Consider the following 19339-nt stretch of genomic DNA (forward strand, 5'->3'; position numbering starts at 1 on the left):
GTGAGTTTTTCTGAATGGTGTAATCAGTGCTGTTTTTGATGCAGCTCCTCTTGCTCTGTAGTGACACCCTACCAAAGAGATCACACAGTGTCACCAATGTTTTGCTGATGTTGTTTGTAAATGTCTTAACTGCAGCACCCAGAGGAAACCCTGAGGCCTGTACTACAAGGCAGGGTTTGGGCTTATCTGGGTAACTCTAGAGTTCACTCTGAGCCTTCTGTACTATGAAGCAAGTTCAACATATCCAGAGTATCTTTTCATGACCTGGAAGCACTTCCCCTAACACTGACAGTCAGGATAAGTGGTTGCATGATGCTGGTTATCAGCCTGCTAAGTTAACCTGGGGTTTACTGATACAAGCGTGTTTATATGAAAGAGTTGTGTTGGAAACATCTGGCAAATCGCATTGATTAGTGTACTGGCAGCTGAATTGAAGAATAAACTATAGATTTAGAAAAATACACACATAATACAGAATGAAAGCAACAAAACATAAATAACTGATGAAAGATGAAACTCACTTTACAGTGTTTACAGTTGGGGTAGATTGCTGCCCCTCACTGAGCCTGTTTGGAAGGTTCTTCCTGTTAAAAGGGAGTTTTTCCTTCCCACTATTGCCAACTGTGTGTAGTCTGAATGTTGGGGTTTGTACGATCTTTGTCACACAATATAAACCTGGAGGCAACTCTTGTTGTGATTTGTTATTATAAAAATAAAACTGAGCTGAAATGAATTTATGTAAAAGTATGAACAGCATCAATGAATTTGCACTTCAGGAGCTTCGGTCAATAAGACTGGAAAGAGGCTTTAGCTGATTTGAAGTCTAGAAAGAAGCTAAACAACTGGGCAAGTCCACAAACTTATGACTATCTCAGCTCTAAGACACGGGAGAATCTGGTGGATCATAATCGAGAATTTTCTTAAATTCATATTTTTATCGTAGGAAAACAGAAAGATAATCTGCTCACGTTAAACTTGTTTGGTCGCGAAGCAGCGACGTCGCAAAATGATGACATCACGTCTTGACTTTGTCGTCAGACTGTGCGACAAATGTAGTCTTATTTATTTACGGAAGCTTAAGCCAGTCGGTAGTTCGCACTTACATCCTGGATAAGGAGAACTACTGAATTTGATTTTTAAATATTTCTTTCAACTCGCAAACATTAACTTCAGTCGAAATCTCACTCTTTAGATTTACCTCTAAAGTACGTTGACCTGTTAGCCTAGCTTAGCCTAGCAACACTACTCGGCTGAGATGTGTCATGAGAAGCAGGGAGCTAGCACCGCCGACACCATGACAGCACTATGATATCTGTGTTTGTGTGTGACTGTGTTAAACTGCCGCTGGTTAAACAGGGTTTGTACGAAAGTGGGGCTGCTTCCGGACCGTTCACAACATGTTAAACGTCCCGACCCAGTCCTTTCCGGCACCGAGCTCCCAGCAGCGGATCTCTCCGTCCGGCCAGTCCGGGAGGAACAAGGTAACTCACTTTCTGGATCCCCCAAACACCCGTGAAACCCGCACACGCCCGTTACATACTTTATTGTGTTGATGCGCTTTCTCCCTTCTTTACTTTTGTAACCATTTATTTATTATCCTCCAAAATATTTATTGCGCAATTGACTTTTTTACATTTCTCTTTATTATTCTAATAAATCAAAGCTTCTGTTCTGGCAAATAAGTCAGTGAGTTCAACTTGGCACATAAAATAAGCTCACAGTGGGAATAACCGAGTAATCTGGAGACAACTGTGTCGTCGTTTCCGCTCATGAAAACAACTGAACACTTTTTGCCACATATAAATCAAGATTTCACGTTGTTCTCTGAAAATGTCGAATCCAACAACGAGTTCATACCTAATTTATTCAAAATGAAAATGTTTTTTGTTTGTTGTTTTTTCAGTGGCGGAAGCAAATATTCTGCTATATAAGTAAACGTAAAATAATGTCAGAGCTTGCTTCGTGGGGATGCATCGGGTGTCGTGTATGTGAAGTAACAAGGCTGGTTGCTAGTATGGCCAGTTTATGATTTATGTTTTGCATTAGAGAGTGGTATTTATTTGTTTAGAGTTTTGAATGTCACACCATTAACATCTGGCATATTAGCAAAATTGAGTTTCCACAATGCTCCAGAGAGCTCTGCTGTCTAAAATTTGTTCCTAACGTTTTTCATGACTCTGCTCTTAAAGGTGGCACTGAAGCCGGGCCACAGTCTCATGGACTGGATTCGGTTTGCCAAGAGTGGAAAAGATCTTACTGGACTCAGGGGGCGCCTCATTGAAGTTACTGAGGAAGAACTGCGGAAACACAACAGGAGAGAGGACTGCTGGACCTGTATACGAGGTGAGTCTGCAGGGGCCTTTATTCTTGGAGAAAACTTAATGGCACTTCTCTTTGTGAAGTTTGTCCTTTTGATAAGGCCATCTATGTTGACAGGCTCATGACACAATGTGGAGCTTGTGTCAATTTTAGCACTTTTAATTTGTCATTTTTCTGTGGTTTCCCCTGGTAACTGTTAAAAACCGTTTCCCTTCATGGATTGGTAAAGTTGCAGAGTGTAATGTGTAATAGATTTTGCTCAGTTTTCAAAATTCAACGAACACCATGAACCACAAAGTGCATCTAAAGAAAACAAAATACTAAATGGTGTCGGCTTTATTGAGTTTACTTCAGTGAGCACGTCCTTCTGATTTACCTACAGCAGAATTTTATTCACTGACAATAATACTGTTTGCTTTGACCTTACACGCCCGCTAACACATATAACATAACCCATATTAGTGTCAGTCTCATGTGTCCTCACAGATGATCGACCATGTCACTGTTATACCGCTGGTTTGAAGCAGGGCTGGGCGATATGAGGAAAGTCTAATATCACGATGTTTTTGGCTGCATCACGATACACGATATATATCACAATATGTCTGAATAACCTCCAAAAACAAATGTGATTCTCAACCATACAAGGCCCAACATTGCACAGCTGTACTCATTCAAATCCACCGTTCAGTATGTTTTTCTACTTTGAATACAAAAAATCTGAATGAATTGAAATGTTTTATTTTAACCCTTTTGTTGTCCTTGGGACATTTTTGTCCTCTAAAGAAATCTTTTGTTCTCAAAAATGTGGTTTTTATTCATCAAATGGTGTGAAAATAACAGAAGTTATTCAGTACTATGCTGTGCATGACTGGAATAAGTTTTAAGTAATTTGAGTTATGGGATTTTTATTGGATTTTATAACATCTGCTGTCCTTGGGGACAAAAATGACCCCAAAGTACAAAGTGTTGCAAAAGGCCGTATTTTCACACCATACTGCTTTCAAACATCTTTGATCTTGGATCACTGATGTGTGGGGTCAAACAAAGGTCATAACAACAACAACAACAACAGGCAGCACAATGAGGAGAAAGGTGCTCTACATTCAATTCAGTTGTATTTATACTGCGCCAAATCACAACAACAGTTGCATCAAGGTGCTTCATATTGTAAGGTAGACCCTACAGTAATACATACACACAAAATATGCTCACAAGCCTTCACTGCACTGGAGGCTTGTGAGCATCCTTTTTTTTTTTACCATGTTGTGCAAAGCAATGACCAGTAGAACAAAGCATATATTGTCCTCTAGTATAATGAGGAGGAAGAGTCAATGTTCAGGAAGATCCAGGGTTAGAAGATATAGAAAATATTGCCAACATTTAGAGCACATGCTACCCTCTCTCTGAAAAAGCACATCACCCACCTGCAGAAGTGGAAGAAGGCTATGAAGTGAAGGAAAGTGATGAAGAATCTGAACTATGTTCAAGTAGGTTCTCAGGCATCCAGGACATGGTAGTCTGAGGAGCTTGCCCAAGGACACCTTGGTAAGAACTCCGGACTAGAGCACACAGAGAGTGAACCAACAACCATCCAATTAGCAGATGACCTGCTCTACAGCCAACTCAGTGACAAACAAGGAGGGTGAGGAAGAAAAATGGATCGAATGCAGCTGTAGGCATATGTGGGAATGTTGATTCTTACTGCCGTGCATCCAGTAGAGTCGCTACGGCCAGTTTATGACATCCTGAGTCTGGTAGGGAAGTTTTCATGCTGACACAAGATTAATCATAGATGATTATCATTTCATGATAAAGACACAATAGATGATCGTCGTTCATGACACAAACGTGCTCCCATTGTAATATAAGATGTAAGATGCAGGTACTGATGTGACTGTGTATGAGCGCCTAGTCCCCTTCAGAGGACTCTGTCCCCTCCAACAGAACATCCCAGGTAAACCGGGAACTATGAGATAAAAACATGGACAGTATGTGATGCCAGGTCCAGCTGTACATGGAACATGCTAGTGTACGATGGCAAACCGCCTGGCCTGCAGTCAGGACACGCGAGTTGCCCCTAACATTGCAGAAGGTTTCCTGTAACAACTTGTTTACTGTATATGACCCTTGGCCTGCAACTGCAGAAAAGACAGCTGTCCATGATGGGACCAGTACAGAGGAATAAACCTGAGCTTCCTCCTGCACTTGTGTCAAATATGGACATGCTTTTGTCCTTATGAAAGTTTGCCTTCACCGGTGTCCTACCAGTGTGTCAGGTAATGAGTTGGAATAAAGTTGAATAAAACCTTGAAACACAGAGATGGATGATATTTTATACTTATGGCTTTATAAACAGTCAAAGCAGACAGGGTCATTTTTGAGCCCAAAGGACAACAGATGTGATTATTCGCTGCCAGTAAAAAACTTGAAGTAGTTTAAAAACAGCTTCCTAAATTAACTTTGACATATACCCGTCTGTGATCATCTGTTAAAGCAACCAACTCTGGTTGTGAAACGATAATCACAATAACTGATCATTTAATTTATTTTTTACCCGAAAACAAAGAAACATTTTGTATAAATGAGGTTTTATCAGACATACATTTGAAATGGAATAAAGAAATAGTGTCAAAATGTTTGAATTAAGTTTTAATTAGAAGTGGGGAAAAAATCCACTTCATATTAATTAAGTATCAATCAAACCAGATGAGGACATTTTTGTCCCCTGAGGACCACAAGTGTGACTATGTGCTGCCATTTAAAAATTTTAAATGCTTCAAAAAAACATTCTCACTAAAAATCAGCATACAGCACTCTGTGGTTAGTCAAATACTCAAAATAATCTAAACATTTTATTTTCACTCAAAAACACAGTGTACTTTATGTAAACAAGGTCGGGTGGCCCAAAAATGTAAAATGTTGGGTAAATTTTGTGTTAATGTGTTGGTCTTAAGTAAAACTAAGCTGTAACACTGAATTGATTGGCAATTTATACTTTTAAAAACACTCAAATGAAATGGGATCCCGTGAGGACCACAGGTGTGTGGAAATCGGGAGGACATTATGAGGGTTAACCACAGAGGTTTTTCACAGTGACGATACTGTTTCCAACACTGATATTTAACAAAAGATCACGGCAACAGAAAAGGACATCGAGCAATATTTCATCAGACAAAACAACTGAAATTAAAAAGGTGCCCCTTTGTGCTTAAACAAAAACTGTCTAAACAAAAGTGTAGACAGCGACTACAAAAACCATCGACTGGTGAAATCCAACCGACAGCGAGTCTCATTCCCTCGCTCGTCTCAAACTCCCGCCGTCACCATGTTTTTCCCGATGTTGTAGTAAATAAACACGCATGCTGAGTGCAGTGTGTCAGGTTGGGAGGGGGGAATTAGTGATGCATTTGCAGTGTGTGGGAGAAAAAAAACTCAGTGAATTACATGCAGACGGCTTAATATTGCCATGGCAACGTATACTCAATGGTTACGATAAAGCCATTTATGCATCGCACGTGGAAAAACTCGCGATACATCAAGTATATTCGATAAATATGGCCCAGCCCTAGTTTGAAGCTCGGTTTCATTTAAGGTAAAGCAGACGTGCTGCAGCCTTTGAGGACGAGGTCTGCACAGCTCTGTGTGGAGCCCAGTCAGACTCTGCTGCTTCTTGGTTAGAGATCGCTAACACAGCTGATTTCTCAGCAGTGTGTGCATGCTCACGATGTGGGACCTTTACTGGGTTTTCTGCTGTGGTGTATTTTGTGTAATTTTAAAAATGTAATTAATTAAAAATATGATAATATTGAATAATCGTTTCATACTCCTGTTTTTATCTGTTTCTGTCTGCAGAGGACAAACAGAACTTAATACACATAAAACTTTGTGTGGATGTTTTTGACAGGTATGGTGTATAACGTGAGCGCCTACATGGACTACCACCCTGGTGGAGAAGAGGAGCTGATGAAGGCAGCAGGAGTAGATGGAACTGAACTCTTTGACCAGGTATGGAAGAAAAAAGTAAATGCAGTATATTGTATAGGGAGTAAAGTGACAGTAAAATACTTTTTTCCATGTTTGTCATTGACATTTTTTCAGGATTAAGATACAGTAAAAAGTCTGGAATGCATCTGCAGATTTATGATAAGTGGTAAACGTTTAATTGGTTTACCAGTGTGCACACGAAGCGACTGTAGGCTCATTTTTCTATCAAGCATCACTGGAATCCACCAATAAATCAGTTACAGAGTCGACTTCACATGTCCACTCTTTATTCTAGTCAGGATTTGTTTGTTTAGTCATGCCGATGTGTTCAGTTTAGATTTTAGCGTCAGACTGTGACATAGTTCTTTATCAGTCTCACAGTCAATTAAAACTACTCTCCTGTTGGCTTTATGTGTGAAAGTGGGGCCTTGTTAACGGGCAAAGCTGAGCAGAGGTGAAAATAACTCTGGCAAGACTTCAGCAGGACTTTTGTTTGCAGTATGATATAGATTTGTAAGCTCAAAGCTTCAATTCAGCTTTATTTATACAGCGCCAAATCACAACAACAGTCGCCTCAAGGGGCTTTATATTGTAAGGTAGACCCTACATCAGGGGTGTCAAACTCAAATACACAGTGGGCCAAAATTCAAAACTGGAACAAAGTCACGGGCTAACGTTAATATTTATTGAAAAAAAAAATCTTCCTCCAGATATAAGAATGAATCTTTTCTTATGGACTCAAACAAGTTTTGCTGAAAAATTGAATATGGAACAAGCAAAGCTTAATACTAAACAATACATATATTAGCTGTATAATACCAGTAGGCCAGCTCTAATAGTAATTTGGTATGGCCTCGCGGGCCAAATGCAATAAGGCTGCGGGCCAAATTTGGCCCGCGGGCCAGAGTTTGACACCTATGCCCTACATTGATAAATACAGAGAAAACCCCAACAGTCATATGACCCTCTATGAGCAAGCACTTTGGCGACAGTGGGAAGGAAAAACTCCCTTTTAACAGGAAGAAACCTCCAGCAGAACCAGGCTCAGGGAGGGGCGGGGCCATCTGCTGCGACCGGCTGGGGTGAGACTGACTTGGATGAGTGTATATGTCTGTTTGTGAGCAGGTCCATCGCTGGGTCAACTATGAGTCTATGCTGAAAGAGTGCCTGGTGGGCAGGATGAGCACCAAGGCCGCCACAGCTGTTAGAGGTACACACAGTGACTTACATCCGTCTACACTCTCTGCAGAAAAACACAACCTTTAACTAAGTCTATGAAGCTGTTACACTTTTTGTCCTGGGGGTGGGGGTGGGGGGGGCTTTTCACCAGTATACATGTAGAAACTGCTGTGACTCTACATCCTGGTGCTGCCATAGTTGTGTTTAAAAAAATAAACATGTATGCAGCTGTGACCAGTTTATTGGCACATCTGTAATAAATGCACATAAATATAAATGAGCTCAGAGAATCGAGTCATGCCGTGAATGTTCATGTTTAGTATGATGTGTTGTTATTCCAACTGAAAGTTTTTGCTGCATCAAACATGGTTTCGTCTGTTGCCATAGCAATCATCCCTCCCCCACCTGTGACTGGCCTCGCTTCACCGACTTCAGTGGCTCCCCTTCCAGACAAAGACTCTCGCCCTCGGTATGAAGGACAATAAACACCTAAAGAACACATCTGATACATCTGATAAGGAAGCTCTCAAGTGACAATATCATCTTCTTCCTGTTGCTGCTGCAGGTACGATTGGTTCCAGACTGATGGGACTGTTCATCTGGTTGTTTATACCAGAAGAAAGGTAATCGCTCCACCTGTGATGTGCTGTAAGATGGAGCTCTTCACATGCCCCCCCCTCTACACTGTGTGCATCCAGGCCCTGACTGTTATTGAGCTTCACTTGTGTCCTGTGTTGCTTTCATTCCTCTAACCAGTACAACCAGTACCAGCTGTGCACACAGTAACTGTACCATCTGTATGTGTCAGATACCCAGCTCAGGCTGTACCACTGTCGATCTAAAGGCAGGTGTTCTTCGACTGGAGGTGCTGCTGGGGAAAATGTCCTACATGATTCATTTACGTGAGTATTTTATTGCGGTGTTGCATCGATCCTACGCAGCATACTACGCTGTATTGTTGCAGCAGTCTTTCACTCTACATTGTTAAATAAAATAGAAACAGATTAATAATGAAAGCCCAACTCTTAGCTGTATTCGTCCAATCTGGTAAACACAGAAACATTTTTATTGCAACTGTTGTTATCATCTGCCTGTCACTCATAGCAGACTTTGTGTAAGGAGATAGTGTGGCACTAAGCTAAGAGGCCTTAAAGAGAGCTCCTGGGCTGGAAGTTTGATACACTACTTAAAAAACGTACCGTCTGTTTTTTTTACCCCTCAGCTGTAAAAGGCTCCTGGGGTCATCAACGTGGCCCTGCTGCGAGGGCGGGCAGCACAGGTGTATCTATGAAAAGTAAACTACAATAACTCAGAGTTTTCTGATCACATGAGACAAACACTGAGCTACACTGACGAGAGCGGGAGCAGCAGTGCTTCATACAGCATACCTCATTCACCCATTCAAGCACCTTTTTTCTGTGCTTAAGTTCTTTCTATCTAACATTGATACGCATTCGTACTCTGATGGGCACATCGGTAGATCAGCTGATGACCCACTCTACCTCCTGAGCTTATTGCCACCCCAAGAACAGCCTATCAGCTGTCAAGCATGGTGGTGGTAGCATCGTGCTGTGGGGCTGCTTTGCTGCCAGTGGTCCTGGTGCATAAAAAGGGTGACCTCTGAACTCTTCAACTTGACCTCACACCAGCAGCTAAACAGTTAAAACACTACAGGACAGTGATCCCAGACCGCACGGCTGTTGTTTTGGATAAAGCAGGTTAACATTAACCTTCCCAAAGCCCCGAGCTGAACTGTATAGATATGTGTAAAACTGACCAATTTAAACGAACTGTTCGAGGTGCAACATACCGAGACACATTTAATCAAGTATTAGTTGGGATGTATGTACAGCATTTAAGCCTGTATGTATCTGTTTGACTTTGATGAGAGAAAATACAAAATGGATTTAAATTTGTGTGCTCAATTCTTGTTTTTTATCATTCCACTTTGGGAAAAGAGCTGTTCCAAGAAATCATTAAAAGCCCAAAGTGAGCCTGAGTTTCGTGTCCATGATGTGTAAACGTTTGACCACAGCTATACAAGAGCTTTCACCCAAGCATTCCTCAGTCATGGAAGTAATACAGAGATATTTGTTAGCTCCCACATGTGTTATAGCTGTCTCTCTATTCTCTTCACCCCTCACAAGTCACAGCAGATGGTTCTCTTTCTGCTGTCATTAAGCATTTCATCATAGCAGACGATCTGAAAGCTGGGGTTGTAGTCTTGGTCTTTGCTTAACTTTATAAAGGTGTGAATCGGTGGTATCCAGATAGCTAAAATCAGATTATGGTTTGATTTGGTGCCAGAACTACTTGAATTTCTAATGAGATTTTTAAGTGCTGTTACTTCTGGAAGCCCCAGTTTTTCTCCTGTGGAGATTGCTCTTGTTCCTCCAGCTTTTAGCATAGCTTCTGTCAACACAGCCCTAATGTGAGTTTCAAGCTTATGAATAAATGATTTTGTTTGTAAAATCGACTGTCGTGCTTTTGCAGGTCTCTCTGATGAAGTTGAGGAAAATGTTGCAGGTGAACAACATCTTTGAAAACAGATTCTGTAAAATGTATATTCACTGTCTTGCTCTTGTCCTTAAGTTGGTAAGTTGTTATCATCTACAGTTCACACTGCTTTCTCCGTGGGAAAGATCCAGGTTAGCATACGCAAAGGTACTCACGGAAAATGGGCGAGCCTCGGTCAACCTCTGGAGTCCCATAATACGTTTGTACGCCAAAAGGACCGAGGTGGGTTCCAACAACATCACAGATGTGCCTGTGTAGCCTGTTCACATCGTCACTGGATTACATCGTTCCACTCGCTTCCTGCATGCTGTGTGCTCAGATAAAAAGAAAGATACATAGGAGACCACATTGCTGTTCTCTGTTTTACAGCTCTCTTCTATCGGGATTGTGTGTTGGTGTCTAAGACTGAGGTGAACCACAACACTTACCTATTCAGACTGCAGCTCCCTGCTGGGACTGTCATGCATGTGCCAGTCGGGAAACACGTCTATCTGAAAGCGCTCATCCAAGGTGAGCAGTCGTACAAGCAGCTGGTGAAACGTGTATAAGCTCCAGTTTAGAGGAAGCTTAAAACACCTGTGGAAAGCAGGTGTGGTAAGCCTGCTGAAAATAGAGCAGTGTTAGAAAGTTTATATTGTGTGTCAGAGAGGATGTTTCATTATCATCTACAACCATGAAGTATACAGTTCATACAGTGTTACAGAGTATTCACATCCTTGTTGTTAATGTGTCTTAAAACAGTTGCATTCAGTTTGCAGGCGTCCTGTTCAGAATAATGTGCTGCCCTCTTTCATCAGTGGGACAAACTGGTCCCCAGTGCTACAGCCTGTGTGCGTTTGCTAACCTCCAAATAAAATCAGCAGTCTCTAATTATTGTGCTCGTTTCATTTTGATGTGGAGAGGACGGAAACTCGAAATCAGAAAAACACATTACATAAAAGTTGTAAAGTGATTTTCATGTCATTGAGTAAAATAAGTATTTGAACCACATGGAAAACATGACCTTGCACTTGGTGGAGAGCCCCTTGTTGGCAAGCACAACAGTAGATGGTCACCAGGTTTGTACACATCTCGGGGTTTGTACTCTTCCACTCCCGAGTGCAAGTCTGCAGTCCTGATGTCCTTTGACAGCTCTTTGGTTGTTACTTCATGAGTATCTGACTAATTGGTTCATTATAATGTAGCGCACAGCCTTTGTGTGGGAGACAGAGTTGTGGCTAGGTTGTAGGGGATCACTACTTATTTTACTCAGTGACCTGCAAATGTGTGTAATTCAATTCATATGTGATTTCTAACTTTTATGTAATGATTTTTTACATCACTGTGCATTTTTGTGGCAACTATTTCCATCAGTCTTATTCTAAGCCTTACTATAGTTAAAAATGAGCACAGCTAGATAAGTGATGACAGGTCAGTTAGTAAAATGCTGATATTAGTTTGATACAAACTGATTCAGCATATTTTTATTATTTCAATGGCAGCGAATCAAAGACAGAAACAGCTCTGACCTTGGACTGTTTCTGAGAGTGTGACATCACCGAGACGGCCCCAGCTGTAAATCTTACTGCTGTTTGTCATCTACATGCAGACGTGGAGGTAGTGAGGCCGTACACTCCAGTGGAGCACATATTTCCAGCAGCTTCTAAGAACTGGTCACAGGAATCAGACCTCTACCTCATGATCAAAGTCTACCCTGGTGGAGTGTTCACCCCACACCTCAGCAGCCTGAGTGTCGGTGAGTCACATTCAGGGAGCACCTCCCAGCGTGGCTGGGAACATGGATGAGGTCCAGTGACTTCTCTCTGCTTAACCTGTAACAAACAAAAGTACAATGAAAAAACCAATGTGTGCATTTCCACGTGTGGCACAATAACACGACCAGCTCGCCATCTAACAGTAAATAATGTTTTTAATTTTGATTTGATGAAGGTGTTTAATCTGTGTAAAATGTTGTAATAATGACGCGTTTACTCTTCTAGGTGACCGTGTGGCCGTAAGTAGTCCAGAAGGCACCTTCAGTCTCCGCCCTCTTCGTGATGTTACAAACCTTTACTTAATAGCTGCAGGCACAGGCTTCACGCCCATGGCTCGTCTTATCCGTGCGGCCCTCGAAGACATCGAAACCATCGGGTAGGAGCAAACTTTCAGAAGCATCGCTTATAAGTGACACCTTTGTATTCAGTGCTGATCAGTAAGTGCATTCATTTATATAAATAAATGTACTTGGAGCAACCATCTGGTTGTTGGTCACCTCCCCGAACTGTATCAGGAGTCTCCAGGGGTCCGCGTACCTCGAGAAAGTAAGTTAAACAATTTGAATGTTGACAATTTTGCGTGATCTTGGATCGTTCGGAGAAGCAGCTCATCTGGGACTTGCTGTCATAGCAACAGATCAACAAGAGAAGCAGGGAGCAGGTTTACTTTATGTAAACAGGATTAGATCGCGCCACTCAGGTATGTCCGCTGCAGTTATATGAAAGCAAGAACACATTTCGCCACTGTTTTACCATAAATAAGCATTATCAATGTAACTAAAGATAATGCAGCATTTGATTCTTTTATTGATGTCATACAGATACATACAGGTCAAAAAAAGGAAATGCACTATTAATCATTCTATTACATGTAGTAGATCATGTCAGATGTAATTCATATTTTAGAGTAGTAATAGTAAATTACACGTCCAATCAAGAAGAGAGACCAGCATAACAGCGAAGGTGGAGGGAAGTCTGTCGCAACATGTCCTGTCCGTTTATGCTGCGAGCAAGGAAGGTGCAAGATTGACAGGAGAGTTTACAGAACAAGCGTATATTGCGGGACAGACAGGATCCTTTAGCTCAGCGACGGTGTGCTCATAGAGAGATCGATTCTCCGTGAGGGTATTATTTACTTTCTTCCAAACAACTCTCTCTCTCTCTCTCTCCATATATATGTATATATATATATATATATATATATATATATATATATATACTACTGTACTGTATATACTTACTCCCGACTTACTGTGCATGCTTCAGTCACCTTGCATGGGAACAGGTAAAAGTGATGGAGTGTTATTCAAACACACACAGAAAAACCCACAATGTCAATAAATGTCACAGTACAACAACAAGGTGACAGGGGTGCAGGACCACCACCTGTCAGGATTTGCTCTGACCTTTTCTTGGTTGCTGTTATAAACAGACAAACACAAACAACAGGGTCTCTTGTCATAGACTAAAACAATATAAGTGATAAATATTACCATTCTGTGGAATATTCAGGATTTCACTTTTACTTTTCCCATGTTCTAGTGGGAACTGTTGTGGCTCTAATGTGAAAGAGGATATGATGTAACATAATATACTGTGGTATAATACAATATCACATGATATAATGTAATATCACGGATCACAGGAGTTTAATTTGCAGACAACTTTCTGCCAGCCCTCTCTCCTTGCTTTTGCAGCCTTTGCAGTGTTCCCCTGCGTTTTAATTAGGAGAAACTCCTGAAATCACTCAATCAAGCAGTTCTTGACTGCTGGAGAGATACTGCGCGCAAACAACAGGAGAACAGACCAATCACAGGGTTGCCGATCAATGTTTCTACTACAGGAGTAGCAGACAAGCCACCAGTGATCTCAGATTACTTCAGCCAGCTGTACTAATCGTCAGCAACAGGTGTGACAGGAGAAACGGAACAAGCGAGCTCAAAGAGGCGATGATTTGATCAAAGCGGCACGAAGAACAGGCCCCAGGGCATGAGAAGCAAACAAACAACAAGAGAAGCAAACAAACAACAAGAGAAGCAAACAAACAACAAGAGAAACAAACAACAAGAGAAGCAAACAAACAAGAGAAACAAACAACAAGAGAAACAAACAAACAAGAGAAACAAACAACAAGAGAAGCAAACAACAAGAGAACAGACAAACAGGAGAAGCAGACAAACACAGGAGACAAGACAAACAGACAACAAGAGAAACAACAGGCAAGAGGAGCAGACAGACAGGAGAAACAGACAGGCAACAGAGAACAGACAACAAGAGAGCAAACAACAACAGGAGGCAAACAACAAGAGAAGCAAACAAACAAGAGCAGACAAACAGGAGAACAAACAAACAGGAGAGCAGGCAAACAACAAGAGAAGCAAACAAACAACAAGAGAAACAAACAAGCAACAAGAGAAGCAAACAAACAACAAGAGAAGCAAACAAACAACAAGAGAAAGAAACAAGCAACAAGAGAAGCAAACAAACAACAAGAGAAGCAAACAAACAACAAGAGAAACAAACAAGCAACAAGAGAAGCAAACAAACAAACAACGAGAAACAAACAACAAAAGAAGCAAACAAACAACAAGAGAAGCAAACAAACAACAAGAGAAGCAAACAAACAACAAGAAAGAAACAAACAAGCAACAAGAGAAGCAAACAAACAACAAGAGAAGCAAACAAACAACAAGAGAAACAAACAAGCAACAAGAGAAGGAAACAAACATGCAAACAAAAAAGATGACTTGCAAAGACATTACATTCATTGTATGCTGTGGGTCAAATGTTTGTGCGTACTGGAGATATTTCCCTTCTTTTTGTGATCAGTTTTGGGTTTCATTACTCAAAAAAGTTACTTATTGGTCACTTTTCTTAAATATAATGCAGTACGTTACCTTCCAGGAATTTGTTTCACTACTTTTTACACCGTTTTTGCATTTTTCCAAAAAACACACTGAAACACACTGTCTGATAATCACCATTTAAACACATAAAGCTACAGCCCCACACACCAACACTGATCTCTGTCCTAATGAGGACACACGTCATCTTTCTCTTAGTACTTAGGTGTGACCACAAAGCAAAGATGAAAGTGGTTGCCATGGTGATTGTACTGTAGAAATGGAGGCTGACTGCTCATCAGTGCTCATGTTAACTGTTGAAACTTAGAGTGTGTCTGCTGGGCCGGGGTCGCCATTCACTCAGCTTTAACGTCGCTGGGTTTTTGGCTAGATTAGCATTAGCATGTTTGCAAAGCTCTAAAGTTGCATTAGCAGGATGATGCAGCTGTTGTGGATGCAGTTTGCACTTCACCATCGCACTCCTTTTATAGAAATAAAAGTCATGTCCATCCACTCTGAAAACTGTGGCACTATGAAGTGCAAGGGGAACTGTGGGATGGATAGGCAAGCAAACTAACAAGGAATTAGACTTCTGGGAACCGGTTCTTGATTCCCATCCCTGCTTTGGAGTGCTTGAAGGATCTGGTTAGCTGTGCAACAGCTTTAGTATCTCACACCCACTCACCATCTTTGATTAATTCTTGCAAATCCAACAAAACAACAAATACGTTTGCACAAACTTTATCATTTTATATGCGAAAACAAAAGTGTTTGGCTGCAACATCTGTCTGTCATGTGTGGGTGGTTGATTATATTTTGTTTGAGGATCTGACACTGTGTTCTTACATGCCCTGTGTGCACTGTAACCTCTGGTGTTTTACCAGTGAACTCCCTGTGCTCTTGACATTAGTTTGAGAAAACAGTTGTAGTGTTTTTCAGTTGGCTGCTTGCTTTATAACCTACAACATGTTTGTGTGTCTCCAGAAACACAAAGCTGCTCTTTTTTAACCGACGAGAAGAGGACATTCTTTGGCGCTTTGAACTGGATGAACTGGCTGCTAATAACGACAGGTATAGGAGCTGTGCACCTGGGGAGTGCCTGACACTGTTGGACGTGTTAACAACAAGCCTCTAAGGTGGTGTATGTGAACAAACGGCAGGGTGGACTCATTGGTAGAAAAGAACCCAAGGTCTAAGAAAGAAAAAGAAAATACAGAGAAAGAGAGATGATGAGGAGGGGAGTAGCAACCAGTTTAGGCCAGTGGATTTTTGCATCCTGTTAAATGTCTATGTCATAAATATGTTATGGCCAATTTAGATAGCTGGTTCAATATTTGTTTTAGCCTTTGGAGCTTCAATAAGCCGGTGTGTCAGAAAAATACCTCTTCTCAATTGAAATGAATGGCTGTGGAGATATGTTTACATGTAAAATGGCTCTCGTGTCTCGTCTTCAGTTTGTTGCTGTGTGTTAGGTTTCAGGTGGAGCATGTCCTCTCTGAGCCCAGTGAACGCTGGACCGGCTGGAAGGGTCAGGTGAACGAGCCCATACTTGCTGAGATGCTTTCCAAGCCTGATGGGTCCAAATCCTACGTGTGTGTCTGTGGCCCTGCAGCCTTTACAGAGCTAACACTCGGGTAGGTAACACAACTGTACTGCTGCTCTGACAAAGTGTTTTATTTAAAAGCTGTCCTCACGGAGATCTATTTTCTGTTAGGTTTGACTGACTGCACTGTTTCACTTGGTGTGCAATCACAGGATTTAAGAGCGCCAATACAGTCATGTGATACGTCCTAGAAATATAATTGAAACAGGCAGCGAGCATGTTCACATAGACTCTGGCAAAGTCTCAGATTTTTATATGATCATTAAATAATAAATGTGTTATAAATTCAAAGGCCAAACTGCCTCAGCTCCTCGCTCTATTTTTCTTTTCTTTTTTTTCCCAAGGACTTGATGTAATTAATGGCACATATTTTTCCACCTTTTTTAAGATCTGAAATCTTTGTAAAACATTCAGCTGCACGGGCCTAACAACACCAGACTGAGAACATTTTCCATGTGTAGCGTGAACTGACTCAGCTTTGTGTTGACCTCCTTTCCTGTGTGCTCTTCTTTTAGGTTGTTGAAGCATCAGGGCTTCAGTGAGCAGGAGCTCCACGCCTTCCAGGGTTGACATGAAGGGAACATTGTGTTTCTATGCATCAAGGACTTGATGATGCTGATACGTTTGAGGTGCTCTGAGGAACATCATATAAATAAATAGAAATATCACTGGTACTGTTTCAGATACAGTGGCTCCAGAAAGTATTCATTCAGCATTTGTCATGATCCAGCCTTATTCCAAAATACATTCAGTTCATTTTTCACTTTAAAATTCTACACGTGATACACCATGATAGCAAAGTGAAAAACATTTGCATATATATATATATATATATATATATATACATATATATACACACGCACATGCATGTTTGTGCATGTGTGTATATATATATATATATATATATATATATATATATATATATATATATATATATATATATATATATATATATATATATATATATATATATATATATATATATACACACACAAACATGCATGTGCGTGTGTGTGTACATGGCCTTAATGCCTACTCCAGCTCATTTAGCTTAAAGCTGCTCTTAACCTCGTCAGTGAGGTAACCTGCGCTCACTAGGCATATTTCTATTTTTATTGTGTAATTCCTGCTCACCTGAATGCTTTGAGGAGTGAGCAGCCAGTGACACCTCAACCTGAGTCCAACCTGCTGATTTTTATAAACACCCTGCACCTTCAGTTCTGCCTTGACAGAACCTCATTACCCTGCCTCTAGTTTTTAATTCAGTTTTATTTATAAAGTGTTAAAATCACAACAGCAATCCCTGCGAAGTCCTTTATATTGTAAGGTAAAGACCTGCAATAATACAGAGTTCACATTGCAGGATGTTATGCCACACAGCTACGAGGGTAAAGGAAACCACACATAGAGACCGAGACCTGTGGAAATCTGTGACTCCTTCTCCCGAGGGTAGAAGGTTACTAACAATGAAATGTCCCAGAAGTATCTCCGCGTGCTAAAGAAAAGTGTTGCAACAGAAGGAGATTTTTCCAATTATCAAAAAGAAAACTCTAATAAATGCCAAGTGCTTCCTAGCATGGTATGGTGGCACCACCACCTGGTCATGGTGCCAGTAAAGCAGCCTTTTTCCGGGGCTTTAAAAACGTTGCTCAGGGTAAATTCAAAGGTTTGCTTTTAATCATATTAAACTCATTGCTACATAATACAGGCCTCGGCAGTGCCTACCTGTGGCTGTAGCTCAAGTGGTAGAGCGGGTCACCTACTAACCAGAAGGTTATTGGTTTGATCCCAGTCTATATGCCATTATGCCCATATCCTTGGGCATGATACTAATCCCAGGTTGCTCTTCAATGCATCCATCGGGGTGTGAATGGTAGGTAGCACTGAAAGCCTAGAAAAGTGCTGGTGTGATTGGGTGAATGAACAAGTTGTATACAGCGCTTTGAGTGCTCAGATAGGGTAGAAAAGCGCTATATAAGAACCATTCAATTCAATTTTATTTATATAGCGCCAAATCACAACAAAAGTCGCCTCAAGGCGCTTTATATTGTACAGTAGATAGCACAATAATAAATACAGAGGAAAAACCCAACAATTATATGACCCCCTATGAGCAAGCACTTTGGCGACAGTGGGAAGGAAAAACTCCCTTTTAACAGGAAGAAACCTCCGGCAGAACCAGGCTCAGGGAGGGGCGGGGCCATCTGCTGCGACCGGTTGGGGTGAGAGAAGGAAAACAGGATAAAGACATGCTGTGGAAGAGAGACAGAGATTAATAACAGATATGATTCAATGCAGAGAGGTCTATTAACACACAGTGAGTGAGAAAGGTGACTGGAAAGGAAAAACTCAATGCATCATGGGAATCCCCGGCAGCCTACGTCTATTGCAGCATAACTAAGGGAGGATTCAGGGTCACCTGGTCCAGCCCTAACTATATGCTTTAGCAAAAAGGAAAGTTTGAAGCCTAATCTTGAAAGTAGAGATAGTGTCTGTCTCCTGAATCCAAACTGGAAGCTGGTTCACAGTCCATTTACCATTTACCTTTAGCTCCTCCCACAATAGTTGGTGCACATTGTTCCCATTGGGCTGTAGTCTCTGGATCTTCAGTTTCAAAAGGTTATAGCACTGAGCTACCAGGTGTTTCTTGGTTCTTTGCCCATTCATAGTTATCACATTTATGCATATAACCTCTCTGAGTGGGTTAGCTGGCATAGCCGTGTTACATCAGTTCCATGTTTTCTGTCCTTACCCGTGTAGGCAACTTCTCATCTGTCCTGTTCTGGTTTCCCAACACCTGACCTTGTTAAGCTGGGTGACGTCTAAGCCAGTAGTTAGGCTTAGCTAGCATTTGGGGTCTAGCCCATGGTGCATGCTGCATGCATGTCTTGAATGGGTATAATACTGTCAGTGGATACAATTAGAAAACATCGTTTACATTACAGTTGGTAAACTTCATCAATATTTGGTCACCTAACATGACTTATCAGGCATTCGGGTCAGTCAGTCAGGGACGCACATCCACTGTTACAGTCACGCCCAAAAGTACCTCAGCATGGCTCTGCTCCTGCAGTGTAATAACACAACCCTTGAATTGTGCAACAAAGACATTCAGGCTGCAGATAGAACAATGTGAT

At 41.3% G+C, this 19339-nt stretch overlaps 1 protein-coding gene across 2 annotated transcripts; it reads left to right on the plus strand.

Moving 5' to 3' along the window:
* The first annotated feature begins 1029 nt into the window (after nucleotides 1-1029).
* LOC116310139 (cytochrome b5 reductase 4) lies at nucleotides 1030-16888 on the plus strand. Of its 2 annotated transcripts, none has more exons than XM_039620238.1 (15): nucleotides 1030-1481; nucleotides 2190-2343; nucleotides 6227-6327; nucleotides 7432-7516; nucleotides 7873-7954; nucleotides 8051-8171; nucleotides 8294-8387; nucleotides 9979-10011; nucleotides 10102-10224; nucleotides 10372-10512; nucleotides 11591-11737; nucleotides 11982-12132; nucleotides 15584-15670; nucleotides 16072-16233; nucleotides 16718-16888. In XM_039620238.1, exons 1-15 carry the CDS (start codon nucleotides 1398-1400, stop codon nucleotides 16770-16772), a joined length of 1620 nt encoding a protein of 539 aa, XP_039476172.1. In that variant the 5' UTR covers nucleotides 1030-1397; the 3' UTR covers nucleotides 16773-16888. The 2 variants fall into 2 exon arrangements, with proteins under 2 accessions (XP_039476172.1, XP_039476173.1); XM_039620239.1 differs by having other exon boundaries at nucleotides 8051-8108.
* Nucleotides 16889-19339: the final 2451 nt, after the last annotated feature.

Source organism: Oreochromis aureus, linkage group 11 (assembly GCF_013358895.1).
Source record: "Oreochromis aureus strain Israel breed Guangdong linkage group 11, ZZ_aureus, whole genome shotgun sequence".
NCBI classification, from domain to species: Eukaryota; Metazoa; Chordata; class Actinopteri; order Cichliformes; family Cichlidae; genus Oreochromis; species Oreochromis aureus.

Excerpts from the sequence above, each read along its gene's own strand:
- LOC116310139 (XM_039620238.1), top strand. The coding sequence starts at position 1,398 with ATGTTAAACGTCCCGACCCAGTCCTTTCCGGCACCGAGCTCCCAGCAG. Across the intron at positions 6,328-7,431 it reads GAACTGAACTCTTTGACCAG|GTCCATCGCTGGGTCAACTA; the intron begins GTATGGAAGAAA and ends GTTTGTGAGCAG. Across the intron at positions 7,955-8,050 it reads GACAAAGACTCTCGCCCTCG|GTACGATTGGTTCCAGACTG; the intron begins GTATGAAGGACA and ends TTGCTGCTGCAG.